Genomic DNA, 17964 nt, shown 5'->3' with positions numbered 1-17964 from the left:
CACCCATGACACAGCCTCTGGAAGTCCTGACAACATGTGCCCAAGGCAGTCAGAGCACAGTGTGATTGTATACATTTTAGGGAGACATGAGACATCAATCAACATATGTAAGGTGAACATTGGTTTGGTCTGGAAAGGCAGGACAAGCCAAAGCAGGGAGGGGTCTTCCAGGTCATAGGTAGATAAGAGACAAATGGTTACATTCTTTTGAGCTTCTGATTAGCCTCTCCAAGGGAGGCAATCAGGTATCCCTTTATCTCAGTGAGCAGAGGGGTGACTTTGAATAGAATGGGATGCAGGTTTGCCCTAAGCAGTTCCCGATTTGACTTTTCTCTTTAGCTTAGTGATTTTTGGGGCCCATATTTTCCTTTCACAAATGTAAATGGATTAAATGTCCACTATTAAATACATATTGGAAGAATGGATTAAAAAAAATAATCCAACTAAATGCTGACTATAAGAAACTCACCTTACTTATAAAGACACATATAGACTGAGAGTAATGGGGCGTAAAAAGATATTCCATGCAAATGGAAACCAAAGTTGAGCAAAAGTAGCCATACTTATATCAGATAAAACACTTTAAATCAAAAATAGTAAAAAAAAATAAGACAAGATAATTATATAATGATAAACTCAACAAAACGTTATAACAATTCTAAATATATATGAACTCAACATCAGAGCACCCAAATTCACAAGACAAATATAAGAAAAACTAAAGAAAGATAGGGCAATGCAATAATAGTGGGGGAATTTAACACGCCACTCACACACTAGCCAGATCATCATGTCAGAAAATCAGCAAACAAACATTGGACATAAACTGGATTTTATATCAAACTTAACAGACATTTACAGAACATTCTACCCAACAACTACAGAATGTACACTCTTTTCATCAGGATATGGAACATTTTGCAAGATAGATCAGATATTAGGCCACAAAACAAGTCTTAATGAATTTTTTAAAAACTGAAGCCATATCAAGTATCTTCTCAGGCCACAGTGAAATAAAACTAGAAATCAATACCAAGAAGAAGTTTGGAAACTATACAAATACATGGAAATTAAACAGCATGCTCTTGAATAATCACTGGGTCAATGAAGAAATTAAGATGGAAATTAGAAAATTTTTTGAAATGAATGAAAATGAAAACACAACATACCAAAACCTGTGAGATACAGCAAAAGCAGTGCTAAGAGGGAAGTTGATAGCATTAAATGCCTACATAAAAAAGTAGAAAGATCACAAATTAACAATCTATCACTGGACTTCAAGAAACTAGAAAAAGAACAAACCAAACCCAAAGTTAGCAAAAGAAAAGAAATAACGAAGACCAGAGCAGAACTATTCAAAATAGAAACAAAAAAACAAAGGAGCAATGAAACAAAAAATTGTTTCTTTGAAAAGATAAAATTGATAAACTGCTAGCTAATCAAAAAGAGAGAAAATCCAAATAAACTCAATCAAAAATGAAAAAGAAGATATAACAGATACCACAGAAATACAAAAGATTATCACAGACTATTATGAACACCTACACTGGAAAACTTAGAGGAAATAGATAAATTCCTGGAAGCATGCAACCTACCAAGATTAAATCAGGAAGAAATAGAAAACCTGAACAGACTAATAATGAGTAGCGAGACTGAGTCAGTAATAAAAAATTTCCTAACAAAAAAAATAAAAGCCCAGGACCAGAAGGATTCACAGCTGAATTCTACCAAACAGGCAGAGAGCTAATACCAATCCTCCTGAAACTATTTTAGAAATCAGAGGAGGGAATTCTCCCTAACTCATTCTACAAGGCCAATATCACCTGATACCAAAACCAGACTAGGACATCACAAAAACAGAAAACTACAGACCAATATCTCTGATGAACATAGATGTGAAAATCCTTAACAAAATAACTGAATCCAAGAGCACGTCAAAAAGATAACACACCATGATCAGGTGGGATTTATACCAGGCATGCAAGGATGGTTCAACATATGCAAAGCAATAAACATGATATATCACATAAACAATATTAAGGGAAAAAATTATCATTTCAATAGATGCAGAAAAAACATTCAACAAAATTCATCATCCCTTCTTGATAAATATTCTCAATAAACTAGGCATAGAAGGAACATACTTCGACATAATAAAAGCCATACAAACCAACAGCAAATATCATCCTTAATGGGGAAAAGTTGAAAGAATTCTAAGAACTGGGACAAGATAAGGATGCCAATTTTCACCACTCTTATTTAACATAGTACTGGAAGTCCTTGCCAGAGCAATCAGGCAAGAGAAAAAAAATAAAAGGCATGCAAATTAGAAAAGAGGAAGCCAAATTATCCCTGTTTACTGATGAAATCATATTATTTATAGAATATCCTAAAGACTTCACCAAAAACTCTTAAATTTAGTAAGTGAATTCAGTAAACTTTCAGGATACAAAATTAATTTACAGAAATCAATAGTGTTTCTATACACCAATATTGATCTAGTTGAGGGCCAAATCATGAAGTTAATCCCATTTACAATAGCTACAAAAAAATACTTAGGAATATATTTAATCAAAGAGGTGAAAGATCTCCCTAAGGAGGACCACAAAACACTGATAAAAGAAATCATAGATGCCACAAACAAATGCAAAAACATCCCATGCTCATGGATTGGAAGAATTAATAACATTAAAATGACCATACTTCCCAAACCAATCCACTGATTCAATGCAATCCCTATCTAATTACCAGTGTCATTTTTCACAGAATTAGAAAAAAACAATTTTAAAATTCACATGGAACTAAAAAAAAAGAGCCCTAATAGCCAAAGCAATCCTAAGCAAAAAGAACAAAGCTAAAGGTATCATATTATTTGGCTGACTAAATTATTCTACCAAGGTATACAAATAGACACATAGATCAATGGAACAGAATAGAGAACCCAGAAACAAAGCCACATACCTAACACCAAGTTATCTTTGAAAAAGTCAACAAAAATATCCATTGAAGAAGTGACACCCTACTCAATTAAAGGTGCCGGAAAATTTTGATAGCAGTATGCAGAAGAAAGAAATTAGACCCATACCTCTCACCACTTACAAAATTAACACAAGATAGATAGAACACCTAAACATAGACCTGAAACTATAAAAATACTAGCAGAAAACCTAGGAAAAACTCTTCTGGACATTTGCTTAGGCAAAGAATTTAATTCAAAGTCCTCAAAAGCAAACACAACCAAAACAAAAATAGACAAATGGGAGTAAATTAAGCTAAAAAGCTTTTGCACAGCAAAAGAAGCAGTCAACAGAGTAAACAAACAACTTACACAATTGGAGAAAATATTTACAAACATTACATCCAACAAAGGGCTAATATTCAGAATCTATAAGGAACTCAACTCAAGCAACAACCAAATAATTTCATTAAAAGGTAGGTGAAGGACATGAGCAGATATTTTTCAAAAGAAGACATACAAGCAGCCAACAAACATGAAAAAAATGCTCAACATCACTAATCATCATAGACATGTAAATTAAAACCACAAAGAGATACCATTTTACACCAGTCAGAACAGCTATCTTTAAAAAGTATAAAAACAACAGATGTTAGCAAAGATGTGGAGAAAAAAGAATGCTTATATACTGCTGGTGAGAATGTAAATTAGTACAACCTTTATGGAAAACAGAATGGAGATTTCTCAAAGAACTAAATGTGGAACTACCATTTCATCCAGTAATCTCACTGCTGGGCTGTATTAGGGACAGCGTTCTCTAGAGGGACAGAGCTAATAGGATATATATTAATATATGTATACACACACACATATACACATATATATACATATTTATAGGAGTTTATAGGCATTTATAGGATATATATCCTATTTTGTGTGTGTGTGTGTGTGTGTGTATATATGGGAGTAATAGGATATATATCATTTTATATATATATAGGAGTTTATTAAGTATTAACTTACATGATCACAAGGTCCCACAATAGGCTGTCTGCAAGCTTGAGGGGCAAGGAAGGCCAGTCTGAGTCTAAAAACTGAAGAACTTTGAGTTTGATGTTTGAGGGCAGGAAGAATACAGCAGGAGAGAAAGATGTAGGCTGGGAGGCTAGGCCAGTCTTGCTCGTTTACATTTTTTTTCTTCTTGCTTTATATTCACTGAGAGCTGATTAAATTGTGCCCACCAGATTAAGGGTGGGTCTGCCTTCCCCAGACTGCTGACTCAAATGATAATCTCCTTTGTCAACACCCTCACAGACTCACCCAGGGGATCAATACTTTGTATTCTTCAATCAAGTTGTCACTCAGTATTAGCCATCATATGGGCATATACAAAGGGAAAGAAGTCATTATGTCAAAAAGATACCTGCACTCATATGTTTATTGTCACACTATTCACAATAGCAAAGACACAGAATCCATCTAAATTTTTATCGACAGAGGATTGGATAAAGAAAATATGGTATACCATGGAATCCTACTCAGCCATAAAAAGGATGAAATCATGTCTTTTGCAGCAACATGGACAGAACTGGGGGACATTACCCTAAGTGAAAAAATTCAGAAACAAAAAATCAGATGCCACATGTTCTCACTTAAAAGTGAGAGCGAAACAATGGGTAAACATAGACATACAGGATGGAATAATAGACACTAAAGACTCCAAAAGGTGGGAGGATGGGAGGGAGATGAAGTTTGAAAAATTGCCTATTGGGTACAATGTTCACTATTCAGGCGATGGGTGCACTAAAAGCCCAGACTTCAATATGCATGTAAGAAATCTGTGCTTGTACCCCCTAAATATACAAACATTTTAAAAAGTTAATTTTAAAAAAGCAGTTTAAAAAAATGTGATCATGTTTTCTTAGCTGAAATTCACACACACATATATACACATAAATCCTTTGAGGTCCACAAGGAAGGAAACCTAGAACTGTCAACTTGTACAAGGTGATGGGGCCAGGACTAGGGCCCAGGTTTACCGAATCCTAGTCTATAGAATTTGCCAACATATCACATTGTCAGAGCTTAGTAAATGATAAAAGCTTACATTTTAGTTCCCTACTCCATTTCTTTCTCTCACATCACCTCTCCTGACCGTAAAAATGACCCCACAAGCATGAGTTGTACAGAAAAACCTGGATAATCCACAAACAAAATCAAGTCCATCTTGTAAGGAGGGCCCCAGCCACCACTGTAGTTTTCGCATTGCCCCCTTGTGGTAAGTGAAGAAATCACATGAATTTCAGAAAGGTAGAGAATCGGAAACACTCAACTTTGATTAACTGAATTTCTAGTTATATGGTGCCATAAACTTTTATGCTGAAAATCTTTGAAATAATTTATATTTCTTGATTTCCTAGTAGGTACAATATCCAAATATAAAATGAATCATCTTTTATTCCCTCGACAGATCTGTATTGATTGTCTTCCCCAGACGTGGTGCTGGGGACTGGGGAATGCATATCGGTTATGATGCTTTCCCTAGTGGAGTTTTCAGTCTGTGAGGAAGATAACATCAACAAAAAAAAACCCCACTCATCATTCAACAAATATTTACCACCTATAGTTTTCCAGGCATTGTAACTAATGTTGGGCATAGAATGGAGGACAAGAAAATCATTGTGTGTTTGTGTGTTGCTTGCACAAAGCTGACATTCTAGTAGGGAGAAGCTGGGGAAGTGCATTTCACTGGGCAATGATGTTAGTGTAGAAGGTGTAGGGAATAGGGTTGGATCAGAAAGAATCCAAGCCTATGTCCTGGATGTTTGCTTTTTAAAAGAAATCCAAAATGTCAGCTTCTTTGCTGATTATTTCTTTACCTCTTATAAAAGCAGAGTAAAGAATATCCTCACCCATCTCCACCCAAACTGTGCATATGAGCTGCTGTGGAGAGTTCTGACTTTCATGTCGGGAGATCTTTCTTCTGGAACTGGCCCTTCTAGTTACTTACCACATCGTGTGTGCCCTGGGATCATGTCATACCTCTTCTCCCGGTCTCCATTTCCTACAAAATGGAGGGTTTAAAAGATGATCTCTAAGATATCTTCCAGCTCTAGTGGTCCATGAAATGGCTAAGTTAAAAAAAAAATTCAACCATAATTGCTGTCCTTCTTGAGCACCTGCTTGGTCATTGGTGGTGACAGTATTCTCTGTGTTTCTTCTGGTGACAACCAGAAACCTTAAGATGGACTTAGAGACTTAAAGGCTGCAGGACCAGAGTAGGCAGCATCTAGTTGATGAAATCCAAAGTCTACTCGTCATTCTTGTTCTCACAGGGTTATATTTGCTAAGAGAATGATGCTGAACAAACCACTATTTTTCCTTTCTGGTAGAGTAGGTTGTCTCTTTGCATAATTATCATGTGTTCATTAGTAAACTCATGATGCTTTCTTCTCACAGGGTATAATTGTGAGTCTATTTATAATTGCTCTGTTTTCCTTCTGACATACCTAAAGGGCACAATATGCACATGTGTTGTATTGAGACCACACTGTGGGAATGGACCCAGCAAATGATTGGGCCTTATTAGGAGCCCAGTTGCCAATCTAGCTAAGCCTCAATATACATGTAAGGCATAATTTGTCTGCTTCACTTTCCCTGTGTCCATTTGACTTGGAAAATGTGCCAATGTTCCAAGCACATCACTTGGGATGTAGCATGCTGGGGAAAAAAAAATGGATGTGAGAGTCGCCAGCTCTGGATTTGTAGTAGGTCTCTACTCTGTACTATCTGTATATATTTAGGTGAGTGATTTGTCCTTGATTAATTTCCTCATCTGTATAAGGAGCAAGAAAATCTACCTCACTGGGTTGTTTAGAGAATCATAATTCCTAATTTAAGTTAGAGCCAGTTAATCTACGCATTTGACATGTGGCACATAGCAAAAGGTTAATGAATGTTAGTTTTCTCCTTCAACAAACTTACCATTACAAAAATAGCAAAGATGTGTGCCAAAACTACAACTAGTAAAGGAACAGAGGAATCTATGGATGGATAGCCCTTGGAGTTGCATTTCAACAATAAGAATATACAAAGAACTCGTGGAGCAGAATTTTGTGAAAAAAGATTATGGATAGAGAGATGCCCAACCTTGAATTGGACAGTTGTATGAATTTTAATATTAGCTAAATGCTCTTTCTTTTTTTAACACTGAGAAGGTAAGTAATACAAAAAGCTAAAAGAGCATGCCCAATAGAAAACCACTGCACCAGAAGCCAAAAAAGAGGCATTTTCTTATCTAGTAATAACCACTAGCTTAATGAACTTGAACAAACAACTTGATGTTTGGGGCTTTATTTTCCATCTATAAGAGTTAAATGGGAAAATCTGCTGTTCTATAGACCATCGTTATAAAAGGTGACCTTAAGGAGGAATGGGAATTGTGGCATCGCAGTTTGGAGTTTCAGGGTATTTGCACAGTAATTTTTAAAATATTTATCTTTAAATTTTTGAATTTTTAGACTCTGTAAACTTACGAGTTATGCTATGCTGGGAAGAATTGCTGTGCTACTTTCTGAACCCACTTTTACCAGTATTGAGCACCATGAAGGCCCTAGAAACTTCATCCTACAAACAGTAAAATCTCATTAATTTAGAACCCCTCCTACTCACTTTGTAATTTGCCATAATTTGAACGGGTTACTTTTGCTTTACAAAAAAAAGGATTTGTTAATGGAGTAGCACATATTGTTTCCAAGGAGATTTATTTGGCAAATAATAGGTACTTAGTAAATATTTTTGAATAAATGGTCTCCTTTGAACAACTGTTTGTTGACACTGTTTTAATGACTCAAATTAATTCAGGAAAACGAATAAAGATGTATTGTATAGCTCTCTAATGCATACTTCTGACCTTCCCAGTTCCCTCACCTGGCCTAAATTACAAAGGTTCTGTTATGCACAAAATCCATTTCACCACAAGGCAATGTCATTGGAGTACGTTCTTTCATTTTTCTTATTGTAACAAGATCCTCAGTTACTTGAACAGATGTCTGTAAATTCAGAATACGTTTGAGTGTAGTTTACTAAGCATTATACACTAAAAACTCCCACTCACAATGACCGTAGTTTTTTAGGGGGTGGGGGAATGTTTCAGCTTCTGGTGGGTTAGAGGCAACAACCTCAATATCAGATGAATGAAATTTTTTTCTCTCCTAAGGCAATTCCAGTCAATGCTTTGAGAGTTTCTTTTTTAATGCTGTATATTCTATAAAACTAATTAACTGGCAAATTACCTGAGTGAAAGTCATATTTTCTTTCATTTAGTAATAGAGAAAGATATAGGTCAAAATATTAATACAACTTTGAGTTTTGTCCCAGACAACATTTCCAGATCTCGATTCCCTCCGTCACTCCCTTCCTTCCCTTTTTCCTTCATGACTCCCTCTCTCCTTCCCTCCCTCTTTGCTTCCTTTCTTCCTTCTTCCCTTCCGTCCTCTCTTCCTTCTTCTGTCCCTCCTTCCTTTCCTTCCTTCCTTTCTTCCTTCTTTCTCAGCTTTATTACTTAAATGATTTAAGTCATTTTATCATCCTTTTCATCTGTGTTGATGAAAAACCAACACAATTGCCTAAAAAGGCAAAATAACAAGACAAAAATTCTGTAAGTCATCACCATTGGTTTTCATTCACCAGGTTTTCCGCCCCACAGAGGACTGTAGTACATCGTCATCATATTCATAGCTAACTTTCGTTTAATTACTAGCATGTTTAAAGTGGAACCATTATTTAAAAGACTTTATTTTTTTAGAGCACTTTTAGGTTTACAGCAAAATTAGAGGAAGGTACAGAGATTTCCCATATACCCCCTACCCCCCTACATGCATAACCTCCCCCATTATCAACATCTCCCACCAGAATGATACATTTCCTACAATTAATGAACATACATTGACACATCATTATCACAGATCCACAGCTTACATTAGGGTTCACTCTTGGTGTTGTATATTTTATGAATTTGGACAGATATATAATGACATGGTAAGAAAAATTCATTTTAAACATGTAAATAGATTTATTTTTCTATTTATAATAACAAAGTTACTTTCTTGCTTCCTATCTTTCCAAGACTTTTTCAATTCCTGATAAAGAGGAACAAAGGTCACAGATCAATGGTGTGTGCCTACTTTTTGTAGCAATGGGCTGTGTATCTCTTTTCACCCAATTTCTACAGGTAAGAAATGTTATTTTTCAGTAAGTGATTTAGTTATTTTTCCTTTTTTCTCATTAAAATGTCTCTAACATCTCCCTCTTCATGTTTTAGGGATATGCCTTTGCTAAATCCGGGGAGCTTCTAACAAAAAGGCTACGTAAATTTGGTTTCAGGGCAATGCTGGGGCAAGATATTGCCTGGTTTGATGACCTCAGAAATAGCCCTGGAGCATTGACAACAAGACTTGCTACAGATGCTTCCCAAGTTCAAGGGGTGAGCTATGGGAGGGGAAATAGAAGTATATTAACTGCATTGGCATTCTTTCATTAGAGCATTCTGACAATCACCTGCATGTTTTCTATGGAATAGGGACCAGTGGGATTGGGATATCCTAAAGCCACATTTTCCACTGCTTCTAACACTGACAAACAGCAGCTAAAGCACAGTGTCTCCCAGGCAGTGCCCAGAATCAATATATGGCATGCACCAAAATCTGTCAGGGTTTTGGATTTCCTCTGAGTCTAACTTAGGAACATTTCTGAGTCTGTTTTCAGGCCCAGAGACTCAGCTTCAACAAGATTCAATACTGCCCCCCAGGGGGTGGGTGAACAGGGCAAGGAAGTCTCCTAACTCACACAGGACCCCAGAGTGTGGTTTAGCCTTATGAACAGAGAAGCTGTCCTGGGCAGCCTCTGGAGGAGCCCAGTCAGGAAACTGAGGGAAAGAAATAAACGATTTTTATCTAGAATCTTGAAGGCGTCGAAGAGCTGACTTTCTGATTAAGGTAGACAGAGCTGTGGTGTGTGTAAACCCCAAAACCTACAGCCTTGTTCAAGGGGCTTACGCATATGATGAGGCTAGACTTTTATAAAACCAGGTGTTTGGATTAAAGTGAAGAGAGCCAAATTGCCCTTCCAACATCTCTACCCACTTTCTGTGAACATTTTTAAAAAAAAAAACCCTAACTTAAAATTATTTTTAAAAAGAAATAATATGTTAATAAATTCTTTAAAAAACAAAACCAAAGGAAAAAAATTTTAAGTACAATTTTAAAACTGAACTATGGTCTGTGAGGCTCCTAGAAGAAAAAAACTCACTGGACTGATAGTGCTGTACTGTAGCACGTCTCAACTCCTAGACAGTTTAACCAAAAATACCGAAAATGATATGGCAGAATTTCAACGGATCATGGAATCCTTTCACTCAGGGGGAAATCCCTATAAATAGGCCACTTTCAATTCATCTAGGCTTTTTCTGTAAGCACATGTGTTTCCCATAGACTTAGGGTTACACTCTACATATGTGTTGCAGTCTTTCTTGTTTCCCCTGAAATAATCTAAGGTGAACATATTTTCATAATTATGTATTCTTCTACAGTAGATTTTTAATGAGTGCACAATACTTCATTCTCATCTACTGTCATGTCTTAAAGGATTCTCTAGTTACGTTTTTCCCCTAGGTTTTTTTCCTCCTTATAAGCAATTTATATCATTTTATATCGAGCTTGCCACATCCTTGATTATTTTCTTAGTTCTCAAAATGTAATCACTGAATCAGTATATAATCATTTTGGAAGATTTTGATATGCATTGCATAACTGCTTAAAGAAACTTTGTTCCAATTTCACTCTCATCATTGGAATACTGTAGTCTACTCCCTTTACTCTTGAATTTAGGCTAAATAAATAAGTCATAATCTTATCTCTTCTATTTTTGTGGCCTTCAATCTGCAAGGAGCTTTTGAAGGTTATTTGCTATCACTAGAATTCAGAGAGTAGCATCTAATTATCTTAAAAACACTTATCTTTTTAAAAAGAGGATTTTCTCAGAACTTTTCTAATACTTTTGTTGTTTTTTAAAAAATAAGATTGCTAGCCCAGGTCAAACTTATCTTAAGATTAGTGTGAGGTAGATTTGGCTTTGTTTTCTTGAAGTTGGATAGAAAATATTTCAAAAATATTTTTTTAATATAGATTACATTTTCTACCGGTTTGAAATGTTTCCTCCCATTGTGAATATTAACTTCCCATATATACTTAGAACTAACTTTGGAGATTCTCTAGTCTTAATTGATCAATTTGACTTATTCTATTTAAAACCTTATTGTTTTAATTGATAATTTTTTTAATTTTTGTAGACAGATACCAAGTAGTTGTATATATTTATGGGGTACATGAGAGGTTTTGATACAAGCATGCAATGTGAAGTAAGTGCATTATGAAGAATGAGGTATCCGTTCCCTCAAGCACTTATCCTTTGTGTTACAAACAATCCAATTACACTCTTAGTTATTTTTAAGTGTACAATTAAATTATTTATTATAGTCATTCTATTGTGCTATCAGATAGTATGTCTTATTAATTCTTTCTATTTTTTTTGCACCCTTTGTTTTAATTCTTATAACTTGATACATTTTAGTATCTGGTAAGGCAAATCCCTGCACACTAATTTTTCCTCTTCGAAATTCTCTTATCTATTTCTGGATGTTAATTATTTTAATACATTTTACACTCATTTTAATTTCTTCTAAAAATTTATTTTTATTCTGGTGAAATTCATATACACACATACATACACAGTAGGATTGCTATTGTGGGGATACTAAATTTTCCTGAGAGACATACAAACAAGACTCTAGTTTTTAGCAAGATTCATAGTTGTATTAATATGTCCCACTATCTTGCTCACTTTTTCTCATGTATTTTTTCCACTATTTTGAATGAGATCTTTTTCTCAATTATATCTGTAAATGAGTTGAGATGAAAGCTGTTAGTTTTTGTATACTTATCTTAAGGACTTTCCAAGCTCTCTTATAAGTTATAATTTTAGAAATTTAATAGTCTACTGGGTTTTCTACGTATATAATAAAATACCAGATATAGTTCTGAAATATTACAGGTTTGGTTTCAGACCACCGCAATAAAGAGAATATTGCAATAAAGCATGTCACACTAATTTTTTCGCTTCCTAGTGCATATAAAAGTTGTGTTTACACTATACTGTATTCTACTAACTATGCAATAGCTTTATGTCTAAAAATAAACAATGCACATATCTTAATTTATTAATAGCAACTGACTGACCACGGTGGTGGTTGCTGAAGGTTAGACTGGCAATATCTTATAAGACAACTGTGAAGTTTGCCTCATCAATTGACTCTTCCTTTCATGAAAGATTTATTTGTAGCATGTAATGCTGATTGATAGTATTTTACCCACAGTAGAATGTCTTTCAAAATTGGATTGAGTTCTCTTAAACCCTGCTGCTACTTTCATCAACATAGCATTTTCACCAGGAGTGGATTTCATCTCAGGAAACCACTTTGCTTATCCATAAGAAGCAACTGCTTATCCATTCAAGTTTTATCATGAGATTGCAGCAATTTAATGCAGCACATCTTCAGACTCCACTTCTAATTCTAGTTATCTTGCTATTTTCATGACATCTGCAGTTACTCCCTCTGAAGTCTTGAACCCTCAAAGTCATCTGTGAGGGTTGGAATCAACTTCTTTCAAGCACCTATTTATGTGGATATTCTGACCTCCTCCCATGAATCACAAATGTTCTTTCATAAATATATATATACATATAAAGTGTATATCTATATATACACTGTAAGTTCTAGGGTACATGTTCTTAATGGCATCTAGAATGGCGAATCCTTTCCAGAAGGTTTTCAATTTACTTTGCCCAGTTCCCTCAGAGGAATAACTATGGCAGATGTAGCCTTGTAAAATGTTACTTCTTAAATAAAAAGACTTCAAAGTGAAAATTACTCCCTGACCCATGGGCAGCAGAATTCATGTTGGGTTAACAAGCACAACAACATTCATCTCCTTGTACATCTCCGTCAGAGCACCTGGGTGACTAGGTGCATTGTCAATGAGCACTAATATTTTTGAAAGCTGTATTTTTTCCTGAACAGTAGGTGTCAACAGTGGCTTCAAATATTCAAAAAACTGTGTTTTCAACAGATGTGCTGTCATCCAGCCTTTATTATTCTATTTATAGAACATAGGCAGAGGAGATTTAGCATGCCTCTTAGGGGCCTAGAATTTTTGGAATGGTAAGCTTCAACTTAAAGTCATCAGCTGCATTATCCCCAAACAAGAGAGTCAGCCTGTTTTTCGTAAGTTTGAAGTCAGGCATTGACTTCTCCTCTCTAGATATGAAAGTCCTAGATGGCATCTTCCTCCAATAGAAAGCTGTTTGGTCAACACGGAAAATATGTTATTTGGTGTAGCCACCTTTATCAATGACCTTAGCTAGATCTTCTGGAGAACTTGTGGCAGCTTCTACATTAGCACTGCTGCTTCACCTTGCACTTTTACATTGTAGAGACGCTTTTTTCCTTAAACCTCATAAACCAACTTTTCTCCAGAAGGTTCCTCACTTCTCTCAGCCTTACTAGAATTGAAGAGAGTTAGGGCCTTGTTCTGAATTAGGTTTGGCTTAAGGCAATATTGTAGCAGGTTTGATCTTGTCTCCAGACCACTCAAACTTTCTTCATATCATCAATAAAGCTAGTTCACTTCACTTTCTTATTATTTGTGTGTTCACTAGAATAGCACTTTTAATTTCCTTCAAGAACTTTTTTTTTTCTGCATTCACAGCTTGACTATTTATTTAGTCCTATCTCAGGACTAAATGAGGCTAAAATGAGGCCTAACTTTTAGCCTATCTCAGCCTTCAACACACCTTCCTCACTGAGCTTAGTCATTTCTAGCTTTTGATTTAAAGTGAGAGATGTGTGACTTTATTTCACTTGAACACTTAGAGGACAAGGTAGCATTATTAATTGGCCTAATTTCAATATTATTGTGTCTCAGGTAATAGGGAGGTCTGAGGATAGAAAGAGAGAGAGACAGAATGCCCAGTCAGTGGAGCAGTCAGAACAAACACATTTATTGAATAAGTTTTCAGTCTTATATTGGCGTGGTTCGTGGTGCTCTAAAACGATGGCAATAATAATGCCAAAGATCACTGATCACAGATCACCATAACAGATATAATAATGAAAAAGTTTGAATATTTTGAGAATTACTGAAATGTGATGCAGAAACATAAAGTGAACACATACCATTGGAAAAATGGCACCAATAGAATTGCTCTGCATATGCAGGGTTGCCACAAACCTTCAATTAGTAAAAATCACAATATCTGCTAAGGAAAAAATGCAAAAAAGATCATTTTGTCTTTTCTTTTCTTTTTTTATGTTTATACTCATTTTATTTTCTTATTATATTAGCTAGAGCTCATTGAGAAATAAGAGTGGTAGTAGAGGTGATTCTCTCAAGCAAGACAAAAACTCAAAACTACAAAGTAGACATGTTGGACTTCATAAATTCAAAACTTTTATATAAACAAATGATAAACTAGAAAAGCATTTATAATAAATATTAATATCCCTAATATAACTGTATTATGTGTAGTGTTCCTAAAACTATCATGAATGATATTCATGAGGATGGGGAATAACTGACACTTTCATACAATGTACAAAGTTTTTCAATGTTTTTTGGAGAGTAATAGTAAATAATAGTAAGCAAATGTTTTGGAGAGTAATAGTAAATAATGATATCCCCCAAAAACTTTAGAGTTGCTTTTCAAGTATTCTGTAATGCCTGACAGTCCTTGCCAACCAGAAATTCTTTTTCTTTTTTAATTATATACTCTGAACAGAATTCTCATGAGTGAATTCCCTCCTATTGTGTAAGAATGTGTGTTCAAGGATATTTATCATTTTTTATATTAACCAAAAAATTAATAAAATTCCCTGGAAACTACCCAAATATCCATCAACAGAAAAAGAGTTGAATCAATTATGATACACTTATACTAAGGAATATTGCACAGCTATTTTTTAAAGTGTTCCTATATATTGATCTGGAAGGATAGTTATGTACCATTGATAAGTGAAAAAAAGTCAAAGTACAGAGTAATATGTAGAGTATGAGCCCTTTTTGTAAAGAAGAAAATTAAAATATATGTATATATTGTTAAATATGTATCTATGTTTTGTTTGTGTCTTAGGTTGTATTATTTTCAATTTTTAAAAAAATACCAATTGAATAAAATGTAAAAGGAAACAAAATAATGACATCCCAAAGAACGGCAAAGTTGCTTTTCAAGTCCTCTGTAATGCCTGACAGTCCTTGCCAACCAAAAATTCTTTTTTAAAAAAAATTGTGGTAAAATATTTGTAACACAAAATTTACTACTTTAACCATCTTTAAGTGTACAGCTGAATGGCATTAAGTACATTTACATTGTTATGTAACCATCACCACTATTCATCTCTAGAAATGTTTTACCGTTCCAAACAGAAATTCTGTACCCTTGAAACGGTAACTCCCCATCCTGCTCTCCCTCCCCTCAGCACCAGCAACCACCATTTTACTTTCTGTGTCTATGAATCTGACTACTCTATGTACCTCATCTAAGTGGAATCATATGAATTTATCCTTTTATGTCTGGCTTATTTCACATAACATGATGTTTTTGAAGTTTCTCTATGCTATAGTATGTGTCAGAGCTACATTTTTATGGATGTTTATTTTATGGATATATCATGTTTTCTTTATTCATTCATCTGTCTGTGGACATTCAGGTTGTTTGGCTGTTGTGAATAATTCTGCTCTGAACGTGGGTGTACAAATGAGAAATTCTTGATTTAGCCTGTTAGTCTCCAAGGAAGTCAGCACTAACACATGGGAATGCTTTGGGACACAATTTTATATTCCATTTGTGTCTTTAATTCAGTATAAAGATGCAAATTATTCCTGAATAACACTGCCTTAGCATCGAATGGTTACTAACACGTTACCTTTTGTCGTTTTACATTTTTTTGTCTTAAATAATAATGTGTTTGTACAATTTTAAAAAGAAGTGATGTAATTGTCCTCACCCAAGTATTTTCTACAGAGTGTGCCAAGCTTTGGTCGTACCTGCCTAGCGGCAACTGAAACGAAGATTTGGAACCATTGGATACTCTGATTAGTATAGATATAATTACCACAGTGGTCCATTCTCCATCTATATTGGGACTGAATCCATTTTGTCCATCTGCATTGACTAAATAGCTGTGTATTACAGCAGCATGTAACTTTGTACCAATGAGCAGGCTCACTTCAATGAGAATCAAAGTGGTATCTTAGAATAGTCTTGTATCAACTTCAAAAATATAATTATAGAGCAAGCATTAATCTTCATTGAATAAGTAATATTACCTCAAGCCCAATGGCTGGATATCTTCAAACAAGCCAAATGCATCATTACTTGACACATGTGTAGCCCATGTTTAGGGCTGCATTAATCTCAGACAGACTGCTCTAGCACTGACACTCTTAAAATGAGATTAGTCAATAAATGAACTTCGGATAAGCTATGAATAAAGAACCTTTTAATTAATTCAGCCTTCAGATATGTTATGGGAGCTCATCATTTAAAAGAACTTAACTTTTTGAACACGGGACTACCATATGACCCAGCAATTCCACTCCTAGGTCTATATCCAAAAGAATTGAAAGCAGGGACTTGAAAGGTGCTTATACACCAGTGTTCATAGCAGCGTTATTCACAATAGCCAAAAGTTGGAAATAACCCCAGTGTCCATCAATGGATGAATGGATATACAAAATGTGATATACACATACAATGGAATATTCAGTTTTAAAAGGGAATGAAGCTAGGTGTGATGGCTCGTGCCTGCAATCCCAGCACTATGGGAGGCCAAGGTGGGAGGATCACTTGAGCTTAGGAGTTTAAGACCAGCCTGGGTAACATAGTGAGACCTCATTTCTACTAAGATTAAAAAATTAGCAGGTGTAGTGATATGCATCTGTGGTCCCAGCTACTTAGCACGCTGGGGCAGGAGGGCTGCTTGAGTCCAGGAGGTCAAGGCTACAGTGAGCCATAATTATGCCACTGCCCTCCAGCCTGGGTGACAGAGTGAGACCTTGTCTCAAAATAAAATAAAATAAACAAAAAATAAAAATAAAAAGGAATGAAATTTTTATACCTGCTACAATATGCCTGAAGCTTGAAAACATTATGCTTAGCAAAATAAGCCAGACACAGAAGGAAAAATATTGTATGATTCTACTTCTAGAGATACCTAGGGTAGGCAAATTTATACAGACAGAGAGTTAGAATAGAAGTCACCAAGAGCTTGGGGGAGAGAGAAGAAAGGGAGGTTATTGTTTAATGGATACAGAGTTTTTGTTGGACATGGTTTTAAAAGCTTTAGGTATAGATGTGTGATGGTTACAAAACATTGTGAAATGCCACTGAATTGTACACTTAAGAATGGTTAAAATGATATATATTGTTATGTATATTTTATCACAACTTTATAAAAGGTCTGACCTTTTTGTGTAATGGTAATTGGTAAAAGCGACTGTGTGTCTGAGACGGGTTGATTGCTTTTTGGTTTGCAGGCTGCCGGCTCTCAGATCGGGATGATAGTCAATTCCTTCACTAACGTCACTGTGGCCATGATCATTGCCTTCTCCTTTAGCTGGAAGCTGAGCCTGGTCATCTTGTGCTTCTTCCCCTTCTTGGCTTTATCAGGAGCCACACAGACCAGGATGTTGACAGGATTTGCCTCTCGAGATAAGCAGGCCCTGGAGATGGTGGGACAGGTAATCTTGCAGATCTAATTTTCCCATTCCTCATGGCTGAGTGGCTATCAGACAAACTGTTAAAAACGAATAGTACGAAGAGACTGAAGGAAGCTGTCAGCCCACAAGACAGGCACACTTAAGAACCTTCCACCACCCTTTCTATGCGTGCTTGGC

General features: G+C 35.5%; 1 protein-coding gene across 2 annotated transcripts in view; it reads left to right on the top strand.

Annotated features, from left to right (window-relative positions):
- The window catches only part of ABCB11 (ATP binding cassette subfamily B member 11), a 113589-nt gene that overhangs the window by 80152 nt on the left and 15473 nt on the right, over positions 1 to 17964 (top strand). For both annotated transcript variants that reach the window (XM_526100.7, XM_009443642.4), the window contains 3 exons: positions 9084 to 9188; positions 9279 to 9440; positions 17605 to 17808. In XM_526100.7, coding sequence (XP_526100.2) covers positions 9084 to 9188; positions 9279 to 9440; positions 17605 to 17808 — 471 coding nt within the window. The remainder of the gene's footprint in view (positions 1 to 9083; positions 9189 to 9278; positions 9441 to 17604; positions 17809 to 17964) is intronic.

The sequence above is a fragment of the Pan troglodytes genome, chromosome 13, assembly GCF_028858775.2.
Source record: "Pan troglodytes isolate AG18354 chromosome 13, NHGRI_mPanTro3-v2.0_pri, whole genome shotgun sequence".
Classification (NCBI taxonomy): Eukaryota; Metazoa; Chordata; class Mammalia; order Primates; family Hominidae; genus Pan; species Pan troglodytes.
The sequence above is the reverse complement of the archived record's forward strand: the minus strand, read 5'-3'. Positions and strand labels throughout refer to the sequence as shown.